General features: G+C 39.5%; 3 protein-coding genes across 4 annotated transcripts; 2 read left to right on the top strand and 1 right to left on the bottom strand.

Annotated features, from left to right (window-relative positions):
• Positions 1-591: 591 nt before the first annotated feature.
• Positions 592-3,749, top strand: rpl7a (ribosomal protein L7a). Of its 2 annotated transcripts, none has more exons than XM_079364137.1 (8): positions 592-690; positions 1,563-1,683; positions 1,886-2,035; positions 2,271-2,411; positions 2,673-2,752; positions 3,007-3,137; positions 3,455-3,524; positions 3,615-3,749. In XM_079364137.1, exons 1-8 carry the CDS (start codon positions 688-690, stop codon positions 3,717-3,719), a joined length of 801 nt encoding a protein of 266 aa, XP_079220263.1. In that variant the 5' UTR covers positions 592-687; the 3' UTR covers positions 3,720-3,749. The 2 variants fall into 2 exon arrangements, with proteins under 2 accessions (XP_079220263.1, XP_079220264.1); XM_079364138.1 differs by lacking the exon at positions 592-690 and adding an exon at positions 1,105-1,128.
• A 539-nt stretch (positions 3,750-4,288) lies between these two features.
• On the bottom strand, positions 4,289-7,478 carry surf1 (SURF1 cytochrome c oxidase assembly factor). The gene is made up of 9 exons (XM_079364140.1): positions 7,345-7,478; positions 7,176-7,242; positions 6,370-6,497; positions 6,202-6,284; positions 5,642-5,833; positions 5,480-5,552; positions 4,782-4,944; positions 4,586-4,667; positions 4,289-4,481 (listed from the first exon to the last, which is right to left on the bottom strand). Exons 1-9 carry the CDS (start codon positions 7,405-7,407, stop codon positions 4,418-4,420), a joined length of 915 nt encoding a protein of 304 aa, XP_079220266.1. The 5' UTR covers positions 7,408-7,478; the 3' UTR covers positions 4,289-4,417.
• Positions 7,479-7,604: 126 nt separating this feature from the next.
• surf6 (surfeit 6) lies at positions 7,605-10,862 on the top strand. Its single transcript, XM_079364139.1, has 4 exons — positions 7,605-7,739; positions 8,310-8,522; positions 8,678-8,760; positions 10,025-10,862. Exons 1-4 carry the CDS (start codon positions 7,649-7,651, stop codon positions 10,700-10,702), a joined length of 1,065 nt encoding a protein of 354 aa, XP_079220265.1. The 5' UTR covers positions 7,605-7,648; the 3' UTR covers positions 10,703-10,862.
• The last annotated feature ends 859 nt before the right edge of the window (positions 10,863-11,721 follow it).

Here is an 11,721-nt window from a genome sequence, read left to right as displayed (position 1 = left end):
TATTTTAGTCCAAGAAAGACATTTCTATAAATTCGTATTTTTATTATATGTATAATTTATTATATGTATTGTATGCATTGTTTTAATATAAAATGTTGATAATTCCAGGAAAATGAAGAGACGTTAATTAGTAACACATTCTCTCAGACTTATTTTCAATATTTTTGCATTTGTTTCGATGTGAAGTTTCATTGATTTTAGTCACAAAATTTAATCACAAAATCAGCTCACAGTTTAGTGAAATATACCATCAAATATACATTTAAATTCATAGGAACAGTTTGTCCTGTAATTACTAATCAAGTATAGTATAATTAAAACTAACAATATAATAAATATTGTAACGTCCTTCCGTTACACTATTATACGGTGTAGCTTATATGCCTCCATCAAGTGTAATTATGTGTGAATAAAAGTATTTTTGTATTAAGTTGATAAAGACTGAAACACATTTCTATTGCTAAATTTATCTTGAATGACGTACACATTAAATTAACACTTTAGATGATCATCTTCAAACGGATCCTGAGTCGGTATTTAAACTTTTTAAAAACATTTCTAGAAACACGTGTCGTTGTAAAATCTGATCTCAGATCGGCTCGTGACAGGACCACGTAACCACGGCGCAAACCTCGCGGTATTTATATTACCCAGAATCCTTCTGTCTTCCTTTCTGCCTGATCCGACATGGTGGGTACACAGTCGCTTCTTCTGAGAAATCATCGCTGCTGTTGTATCTGTTTGCATCCTTGTTTATTTTCTTTTTTCGGTAATGTTAAGTTCACGTATGGATTCTCTGAAGCATTATCTTTCAAATGTTGTTGATATTGAGTGTAGATGTGATGTTTTTTATCGGATAACACCGGTTTAAGTGTCTCCGGTGTTGCCGGCTGGAGTAGCACTGTGACTGCCATTCGGGAGCTAAAGCTAACTGGGTGAACATGCTCGATTCCTGGTGGTATTTGATGATGTTATTACATGTTCAGCATGGATGTAAATAGTCACTTTATATTACGTATTTCAGTATTGTGCCTTGGTACAGTATAGGTCATTCAAACGTTGTTTAGTGTTATACTAGTATGTCCGGTTGTGTGAATGGGCCCTGGCGTTGCTTTCAATTTGTGAATGGTAATGCTAACTAGCAGCTATGGTTATTAACTCTTTAAAGTTCTCGACGTTCAAAGTTCTTTAATGTTAGACGGCTTTGTAAATTAATTTTGAGGGTTACGTCTGTAATGTATCTTCAGTAGTGGCCGATTTGGTAGTAACAGAGTCTTCTAATAGTTTCGTGTGGCTTGTCAGGAGCAGAGCAGACTGGTCAGCATGGACACTTGTGTAGCTTGATTAACTTTGAGGCTTTCAGTGAATCTGAGTTTGTTGGTAAAACTTTGTTTTCTTAATATTTTAAGAGTATGCAAAGGAGCAGATGAAAGATTTAGATGGGACTCTGATTAATCTGTATTACCCGCATGCCCTTTCAACTATGAAACTTCTGCCTTACCTATTCTTGTTAATGACTAAGTTATTGTATATTAACACCATTTTTCCCATCTTTCTGACAGCCTAAGGGAAAGAAGGCTAAGGGGAAGAAGGTGGCTCCTGCCCCTTCTGTGGCCAAGAAACATGAGGCCAAAAAAGTAGTCAACCCCCTGTTTGAGAAGAGGCCAAAGAACTTTGGCATCGGTAAGTATCTCTGGGACGCATTTTGTGAGGAATCAGAACAATTACTGTGCAGATGATGTAAACGAATATTTGCTATCTTAATAACACTGCTGACAATCTCCCACCAAGATCTCTGATGCACTTTTAGATTAAAAAAAAAAAGTTTCTTCAGTTTTGCGCAGCATGATGCTGGACACTTACTGTTTTTGTTGGATCCACACAGGCCAGGATATTCAGCCCAAGCGTGATTTGACGCGCTTTGTGAAATGGCCTCGTTACATCCGCCTGCAGAGGCAGCGCTCCATCCTCTACAAGCGATTGAAGGTTCCCCCTGCAATCAACCAGTTCACCCAGGCTCTGGACCGCCAGACTGGTGAGTTTAAAATGGTTTTGCTGCTTGCTGAAGAACAACAATTCATCGACACTACTTTGTTGGTGTAAGGATTTTGCAAATGATGTGAAAGAATATTTGCTATCTTATTGACAGTGCTGACAATCCACCAAGATCACTGATGCATATACTAGAAGTTCTCTGCCATAGAGCAAAATGTGCATGTTTGCACTTGCGAGTTGTTGAAGGTAATTTTGTAGTGTGTTGCTCTCCCCAGCCACTCAGCTGTTCAAGCTGGCCCACAAGTACAGGCCAGAGACCAAGCAGGAGAAGAAGCAGAGGCTGCTGGCACGCGCTGAGCAGAAGGCTGCTGGAAAGGGAGATACCCCAACCAAGAGGCCCCCTGTCCTCCGTGCAGGTGAGCATTACAAATCAGAGAGCTTTACAAATTGGTTGTCGTCATAAAGTGAACCGACAATATCTGCTCCACCTGTAACAATTGTACGCCTCATTTAACTTGGCCTTACTGCAATGATGACTTGAATTTCTTCACCTGAATCACACCTTGATGCTTTATTGAGCTTTTTAACCCTGAGCATCGGCCAAAGTTCTTTGAAATAGTCTGGAGTCTGCTTGGTAAATATTGAGACATTAATTCTATGTTTCTCTTTCCACACAGGTGTGAACACCGTCACTTCTCTGGTGGAGAGCAAGAAGGCCCAGCTGGTCATCATTGCCCACGATGTGGATCCTATTGAGGTAAATTGTAATACTTTGTACAGCAGCTGTTGCGTCTAGAAAAGTGGTCTCTAGCAATGATGTTTGAATTTCTTCACCTGAATCATCTGTGTGGATCAAAACACGAGCTTTTTAACCCTGAGCAGAAACCACCCACCAACCTGTCCTGACCGTTGTTAGACAGTGGATGCTTTTTTGGGTCACATTTGAAAGAATTGCTTCTTGGGGTTTATATTAAGACTTTTGTCCTTTTGTTCTTGCTGTTGCCTCTGTAGCTCGTCGTGTTCCTGCCAGCACTGTGCCGCAAAATGGGCGTCCCATACTGCATCGTCAAGGGCAAGGCTCGACTGGGCAGACTGGTGCACAGAAAGACATGCACTTCAGTGGCCTTCACACAGACAAACCCGTAAGTGTGCACACTAACTGAACTCTTGAGTTTGATAAAGGTTAGGAGCGACATTACAGGCTGAAGCACGAGACAAACTTAGTAGTAGGAGGGGTTTCATCTTTTCACAGCATGTCTTGTAATCCCGTTACAAATGTTTATGTAGCATTTCTGTTTGTACCCAAGTGTTGTCTTAAACGGATCTACACACTACAGGATATTTTACTAAATCTTCACAAAATATTTAATTCACATTTGGGCAGATTGGCCCAGAATGAAAACCCAAAGGTGTAAGTGCATGTCTCTGTATTGTACTGACTGGTTTTGTTCTCTCCTAGTGAGGATAAAGGTGCGCTCGCCAAGCTTGTGGAAGCCATCAAGACCAACTACAATGACAGATATGAGGAGGTGAATAAGACTCGACTGTTGGATTACAACATTTTGTATCTTTAAACCCTGGCCACCATCTAAACTGGTTGAATTTTTTTTAATCCTCAGATCCGTCGTCACTGGGGAGGTGGAATCATGGGTCCCAAATCCACAGCCCGCATCAGTAAGCTGGAGAAGGCAAAGGCCAAGGAACTGGCTACCAAGCTTGGTTAAATCGTTTGGAATAAAAAATGTATGTCCTAATCGAGTGTTGGAGTTTTGTGTTTCATCGAAGTGCTGTGGAGCAAAGTTTCAATTTACAATCGATTACAATTAATTTTGGGGGGTTAAATTGCATTACTCCTGACTCTTCTGAATGTCAGACCAAACTGAATTGGGACCAGCGACGGTTGCATAATGTGACTTCAAAGCACAATAAATGACAATTACCATATTTAAAGTTATTAGAATGGAATGGTTATTTCAGAAAATCACTTTGGGAATGGTAACTTTTGTGTACTTTAGTGTGTGGGATCCCCACATTAAAAAGATGAACCACCAGTTGGTCCAGCATATGATACAACTATTCTAGTTTGTCCCTTTGGCAGTCTCTGCAAACCCAATTAATTCACACTAATAACAGCATTACAACATGCTGAAGGTACTGTTAACTACTTTATGATGGAGGATGTGGAAGTGCTATTTTCTTTAGAACCTGATAATCAATAAAACCCCTGACAATACCAAAATGTGTATCAAAGTATTCCTACCAGGAGATGTGTAGCAAAGAATGCAAGGGCCAAATGAATTAGTCTTAATTTATTCTTATAAACATCTTTCTAGAGGTCAATCCAGTCTGCTGTATCACTGGAGTTGACAAAGCACTAATCAAGTATAGCACAACATTAACAATGTCACTGCTTAACATCACTTCAGACGATCTTCTTGACAAACTTTGCAAACCACATGTAGGAGGTGGCGGCGCACAAGCCATACCTGAGGTAAAGAGAGTGACAAAATCAATTATACAACATACTGCGGCTAACAGGACATAGTAAAGTTTGTTCAGTGTGCATTTATAAAGACAGCATCCCACTTACCACGTCATTATGTACTGCATGTGTTCATTCCTCAGAGTGACTCTGGTCTGTCCGCCTAGTGGCCCACCAGGGATGGTGCTGCCTAATAGGCACAAGACAAGTTCATTGAAGTCAACGTGATCTTAATGGCTCCATTTAACACACAATCACTATGACGTAGTCGAGTCTAGGAGACTTAGTAGTTCTTGAAACGTACCAAAGTCAGCATCAATGAAGATGGGTTCTGCTCCAGTGACAGTGGACATGCCTTCCAGGTCTCTGTAATGCCAACGGTTTCTCTCCACATCATTGTTGGGCACAAAAGGTTTTCGTTGCTCTGTCAGTCGGACTACACCGACCACATCCACCTCACCCTCCACCTAAACAGACGCATTATCACAGCTCCATTAAGGAATAAAAACATTTTTTGGCTATAGTTAGGTTAATTTTTTTTGCACCAAGACAAATTCCTTGTATGTGCAAATATATTGGGCAATAAAACCTGATTCTGATGCCAAAGGATATCAAATATTTGCAGATGAGTCTACAAATATTTTATCCACATACATTAAGTTTAAAGGGAAACTACAGAGTGCACACAGTCGGTGTCTGGAGCAAACTAACATTCTTGGATGCGTTGTTAAATTGAAGTAAATTCACCAGAATTCTTTAATCTGCTCTTAATTTTTAAGTTAAATTCTAAACGTCGGAGGCTTAATTAGCCACCAGCATAAGACAGCTGAATTGACTGCAAATGTGCTGCATTGTGGGTCATGTAGGAAACCATTTTTAACAAAGAAGAAAAACTGAGTGGAATAAAAAAAGACATCTTGTGTTTTGTACTATTCACTATGAGTCCCATATTGGTGAGAGTTTCAGCATAAACAGGTGGAGTATTTGTGTGTCACTACCAACCTGCCCCTTCATCCTGGTCTCTGGTCTTATCTTCTGCCTCGGGACGTATCCTCTGTTCACGAGGATTGTGATGCTGCAGTGGAAGAGGGCAAAGGTCACAAAATGCATTAAATGTATAAATACGAGGATAACAAAATGAAACAGTTTCATGTGTTGTCTTACCCGAGGTCAGAACAGTAGAACGGAGTGATGACGTTAGCGCCAGTCTCTCCGCTTGAGGACAGCCTGCCTGCCTCTCGGGCCTCTTTCTCGGGGTCTACAGGTGAGCGGGGCAGAACGTACAGCTCCTGCGAGTGGTCGAACCGTCCTCGCACTCGCACCCTCCTGTACTCTAAGCTGTTCAACTCATGAGGACTAACATCCAGGGAGGAAAAACACAATGAGGATATCTGCACAATAGTAAGTTTCCAGGAAGTACATTTCAATGTGTACATGTAGTGTATCAGGTGCACAGCGAACAAGATCAATCATAGTTGAGAAAGAATGCTTATGTTTTCGCACGTATTCCTTCAAAAATGTCTAAATCAATGCTACACACATTTCTCTTATTATAAGTGCAAATAATATTTTTTTGTATTTTCTAATGTTCTTGACATTTTGTGCATTTTCAATTTGACCTTTGAAAGAAAAATAGCAGTTGGGTATGAAGTCATATACAATGTACTGCGATGAACAATTAGTTTGCGTGTGAGAATATTAAGAATTCATATAAGGGTACTCACTCAGCAGGGAGAGGAATTGGTTCTGCTGTTGTTAGCTTCAACAGCTCATCAATTAGCTGCATTTTCCACTGACGCCGTTTCACCTTCACGGAAATAAAAGTATCTGAGTCGGTTCAACAAACACACACATGTTTCTCAAAGTGAAAATACCAATTTATTGAGCCATACCTGCCATGTACCGAGGCCAAAGGTGGTGACGGGGATGAGCAGCAGGACCCATTTGAGGAAGGAGTCTTCTCCTCTTTCTGCACTCGCAACCGTGGAGCTGGACTGTCGCACAAAGGGAACAAACCGACCTGGTAATAACAAAGGATGAATGTTCATAAATCAGTTCATAAATGTATAGGCTAATGAGAGACAGGAAGTGGTGGAAGTGCAAATGACAACGCTTTGACATTAAACTGAGGACATTTATGACAGGAAACGTTTGATGCAATTTCACATGTATATAGCTTACCTACTGGATATGTTTTCATGAGCTCCAATTTTCTTTTTCTATTTACATATAAATGTAGTTCTTCACATATCCCTTGTAACTTAAATTGCATTGTAAGGCAGAAACAATACAGGGAAATAATCCTTTAGACATGTCCTTGAAGCAAATTTCTGCCTTCTTCAACTAACTATTGACTTTTCTTTTCACACAAACATTTTTATTTTATTTTTATTTGACCTTTATTTAACCAGAACGAGAAACTCATTTAGATTAAAAATCTCTTTTTCAAAAGTGTCCTGGAGAAAACAATCAGCCACACCAGTAACAGAGTTTCAGGTTTCAAAATACACTTTGACCACAACTTTTTTTCTTCGTAATTTCTACAAAAGTGCAATAAATGCCACTAACCTGTTTCCCTCAAATTGGTTTTAATTTTTTTTGTGTGCAATTTCTGGGATTTATGTTCACAAAGTACAGAGGAAAAGAAGTAACAGGAGTCTAGTTTCACATTGTACAACACTGTCATGACTTTATTTACCTTCTGCACGAGTGATCACTGTCAGCCTCTGCAGTAGTAGAGTCCTCTTGATGTGAATGACATGTGTCTGCAGAAACACAAAACAAGCCTTAAAAACTGAAACCACAACAATGACATTCACGAAGCAAAGACAAGAAACTACCCGAGGACGTAAAACACATCTACTCACCTGCTTTTTAAGAGTAGAAAGCAGTCTGTTGGAATAGACCAGCGCTGCTTTCAGAGAACCCATACTGAATACAGACAGTGAATGAAAGAGGTGGAGAAATTGGATGAGATAAACGATTACAGAACAACTACATAACTGCTCTCAGGGCGGACATCTTTAGGTGTTACTCCTTCCGGGTTGGTGACGCTCCGCCCCCCGTGTTTTCCCCACGTGTGTGTGTGGAGAAATATGTTGATATCATCTGTCTGTAAATCACTGGTTTCACGTGTTTGTTGTAACTAGATTTAAGGTTAATTTCGTCGACATGGATCTCGCCTCCAGGGACTCGTACATTCAGAAACTCGCGAGTAAAGTTTTCTCTCAGCGAGAGCAGGAGCCGAAGAAGAGACCTTTTGGTATGTTTGCTATCTGTTTTAGCCATTTCACGTATGTTCTTCATATAATTTCGTCTGCTGTAATTACAAATATATCTATTATACAGTGTGCGTGCAATGGTTTAAAGAAGGCAGCTAAAATGTTAAATGTGTCATGGAAACTCTGGCTATTACAGAAAGTGACCACAGGAGGCGCTACACTGTCACATTTATACCTATTTGTGTGAACAAAATAATAAATGAACATACCAACTATATTAAGAGCTTCTTAAATGAGACCCTCCTTTCCCCTTTTTTCTGCTTTTCCAATAATTCATTCAAAATTAAATATTTTTTGATTCCGAGTGTTTGTAGGACAGAATCACAACCATAAACAATCAATCACCCATTTTCCCAGTATCTCTATTTTTAATGAAAACAAATCACAACAAGTCACTTACTTTGTTTCAGACACAAATGGCCATGTCAGTTTAAAATGACAAAATGACACAAGAAAAGATTGAACAGCTAATTTTAGTTATATTGACCCTATAATGTTGAACATTCCCAAATTTGTCCATTTATATACATGTTGTGTTTGTCTTTGTGTAGCTCATTTTAAGGCTAAAAGTGACACAGGTCCACCAAAGAAGAAGAAAAAGTGCAAGAAGAAGAACTTTAAAGAAAAAGTTGCTGATGAGAAAACTCAGAAATCCCTGAAGAAGTCTGTACCCTTGACTGCTGCACAGAAAAGCCTGAACACAGCGAAACTGAATGGCTCCAAAGCCCAGAGTGTGAATGGATCGACAACACAGCCACCTAAAGGTACAGTCTGTGTTCCTCCCGTCAATTTATGTGTCTTTGTTCGCTTGATAACCTGTCTGAGAGAGGATGTTGTTTGCTTCCAATACAACAAAACAAACATTAAGTAAGTGCTTCTCCACAAGTTCTTCAAGTGTTCTCTTGTTTTTCTCTTTAAGGAGTAAATGTAGAGTCCAACTTCTCCACGGTAGATGTTCTCCGCAAGAGATTACATGAAAAGATCGAGGAGTCCAGAGGGCAGGTACGCAGAACACATGCAGGTTTATTAAAAGCTAAATCCACACATGAACTCTAAATATCTTCAGGACTGTTAGGCCCTTACAATGTCATAGTTTCACACATGCACCGTTAAGTGAGGGAGAGTCATTGTCAGCTGAAACATATATCTTCAAACAGTCAAGGTTTAGGAGGAGGCGGAGTCTCTGAAATCTTTACAACACTGTCACATGTATAGGGGCATTCATGCATCAAAAAGAAAAGACATATACAGGCAACTGAGGCAACCACCAAAATACAGTATGTTTGCATATCTACTCCCCCGACTTCATGCAGACTTTTTATTCGAGGGATGACAGGAAAAAGTCTGCCGAGGTGAAGGGGCTCTAATGGTTCTGAATCCAACTTTAAACTTCACCCAGAGACTTCTCAGCAAGATGCATGTTTGTTTGTTTTTAAACAAGCAAGACAAATTAGTATTGACTGTGAAGTGTTTGCTTGTACCAAACATGAATGTTATAGGTTACAAACAGTAGTGTGTTTGTTCTGTTTCAGATGTAAATGAGAAACAAATGTAGTGTGTGAGATCACAGTGTCAAAAACATGGACAAAAAAAAAAGTTCTCGTGTGGATTTATGGTTAAGGTTGCACAATGTAGATTTTTTTTTTTTTCAGCCAATATTTATTTAAGTTTTTGCACTTTAAGAAGTTTACTACCTGACTGTGTCTTTGCAAAGTTATGGTTAAGAAAGTTAAAGAGGAATATAAATAAATTTCCTTTTCTCTTTTATTCCATGACATTTCTTGTTACAGTTCTTGTAAAAGCAGAACAGATATCTTATTTGCTCAATTTCTTCTGATGCAAGCATGCTTTTTCTCCTCTATGGTGTATGAACAAATATGTGAATACTGGGGAACATGTATCCTGAATAGATTAACACTAAGATATCTGTTTTGGCTTAAAAAAAAAGATCTAATTTTATGGTGACTTCCTGGCTGTGATCAGTGGCTGGTCGGCCAGATTTCATCCTCCTGACCTGAAGTCGTCTTTATCCCATGCAGCTACAGGCCGCAGCAAAGAAGGCTTGGTTTGGTGATAGCTGAAATATTTTGATTATTGGAATATATAAGGTGGACTTTTGATACAGGAGACACCACAGATTCTAATCCTCTTCTTTAGTATGATTCATGTAGTGGACTGATCTGTGCAGTAGTTAAACATTTAAGTTTGGTTTCTTTTTTGGACTAACATGTTTTATTCATTTTTTATTTTTATTTTTTATTTTTAGGGAGCGCCAAAGGATGCTTCATCAGAGGCCGTCCAGGCAAAGCGAGCAAAGCGGAAAATGGAGCGTGAGCGCAAGAAGAGAAAGAGGAAAGAGTTCCGGCTGAAGAAACTTGCTGAACAAAGTGGCCAGGAAGAGCAGGCGGAGATAAAACAGGAAGCAGCACCAGCTCCGGCTGCAAACAAAAGAAACCAAACCGCCATCATCTTCAACAAGGTGGAGACAGTGGAGGAGGGATATGTGGACAAAATCCAGAAAAAGAAGATGAAGAAACAGAGCATGAAGGGTCAGATAACGCCGCTGACTGGAAAGAACTACAAGCAGCTGATCACGCGCGTGGAGGCTCGCAAAGCCAAGCTGGAGCAGCTGCGGGAGAAAGACGAGGGGAAGGCCCGTGAGTACGAGGAGAAGATGAAGTGGACCAACATGCTCTACAAGGCAGAGGGCATCAAAATCAAAGATGACGAGAACATGCTGCGCACAGCGTTAAAGAAGAAGGAGAAGAATCGGGCTCAGAGGAAGAAGAGCTGGAACGAGCGAAGCCAGAACACATTAGGAAAGATGCAGCATCGGCAGGACAAGAGACAGAAGAACATCCAGAGACGAAAGGTGGCGAAAACAGAGAAGAAGAAGGACAGGGCGAGGAAGAGAGGCAGAGTGCTGCCTGAGGACTTGAAATAAGATGCAGTTTAGAAGGAAATGTGTGTTAGGTGATGTTTTCAAGCAAGAGTATCGATACAATTCTGTAATGAGTGAAAAATAATTAGTGCTTTTTACAGAGGTATGTCTGTCAAGGAGCCATATGATGCGTCTGTCATAATCAATAAAATGTGACCCTTCATTCTTGAAATTACTTAAAATATTTTTTTAATTATACCAAATAGCTGTGAGTCATTGAAGCTGAACATTTACTGAGAGCAATAACAAATCTCTCCAAAAATAGATGTAGGGCCATTTTTGGCAAAATCAGATCTACATTTTCCAGATCAGGATCCATTATGAAAGCTGGTTTAAAAGTTTATGAAAATTTGTGAAATGTGTTGTGACATGACTCACTGTTATCTTTATCCTTAGAAACCAGCAGTTTTACTCAAGTTAACATCACCTCCCTGTTCACCCTGTAAATCAACCTCTCCTAGCCCAACAGTGTGTGATTTGCAGAAGCAACCCAGCACTTACTGGAAAGCAAAACAACTCAATCAAAAGGAGAAATTCACCAATTAAGTGTTTATCATTAAAGTAAAATAAGTTAAGGAACAGAAGAAGTACTCTAGTATGATGACAAAGGACGCTGCCATTGATTCAAATATATATTGTTGCCTCTGTCAAAAAGGATTTTACTGTCAGTCCTGGATGAGCTCATTAAAAACTATTTGTATACTGATTATTCTCAGCATTGATTCAGTTTGGGAATATTCTCTTCATTGATCAATTTGCTTTTCAGGTTGAAAAAGGCAACATAGCAGTAAGACATTTCCCAATATGAAATTCCTAATAATGCAGTTGATTTGTATGACCTACCAACTTATACCTTGTTGGTAGTTATTAAAATGTTGAATAGAAATGGAAATATTGTCCTTGGCGAATTATGGGAATCCTTAAAAAAAAGAAAAGAATATATATATATATGTCGGTTTTTTATTATCTGTGTCAATTGTGTGATGAAGGGTCATTGAATATTTACAGTCTTTGAGCTTCGT

Source organism: Symphodus melops, assembly GCF_947650265.1.
Source record: "Symphodus melops genome assembly, chromosome: 16".
Lineage (NCBI taxonomy): Eukaryota > Metazoa > Chordata > Actinopteri > Labriformes > Labridae > Symphodus > Symphodus melops.
This window is presented reverse-complemented; position numbering and strand designations above follow the sequence as displayed.

Coding starts and splice junctions, on each gene's coding strand:
- rpl7a (XM_079364137.1), top strand. Junction 1,684..1,885: donor GCCAAAGAACTTTGGCATCG/GTAAGTATCTCT, acceptor GGATCCACACAG/GCCAGGATATTCAGCCCAAG. Junction 2,753..3,006: donor ACGATGTGGATCCTATTGAG/GTAAATTGTAAT, acceptor TTGCCTCTGTAG/CTCGTCGTGTTCCTGCCAGC.
- surf1 (XM_079364140.1), bottom strand. CDS start 7,407: ATGGGTTCTCTGAAAGCAGCGCTGGTCTATTCCAACAGACTGCTTTCT. Junction 4,668..4,781: donor CTTCATTGATGCTGACTTTG/GTACGTTTCAAG, acceptor TGTGCCTATTAG/GCAGCACCATCCCTGGTGGG. Junction 4,482..4,585: donor ATGCAGTACATAATGACGTG/GTAAGTGGGATG, acceptor TCTTTACCTCAG/GTATGGCTTGTGCGCCGCCA.
- surf6 (XM_079364139.1), top strand. CDS start 7,649: ATGGATCTCGCCTCCAGGGACTCGTACATTCAGAAACTCGCGAGTAAA. Junction 7,740..8,309: donor GCCGAAGAAGAGACCTTTTG/GTATGTTTGCTA, acceptor GTCTTTGTGTAG/CTCATTTTAAGGCTAAAAGT. Junction 8,761..10,024: donor TCGAGGAGTCCAGAGGGCAG/GTACGCAGAACA, acceptor TTTTATTTTTAG/GGAGCGCCAAAGGATGCTTC.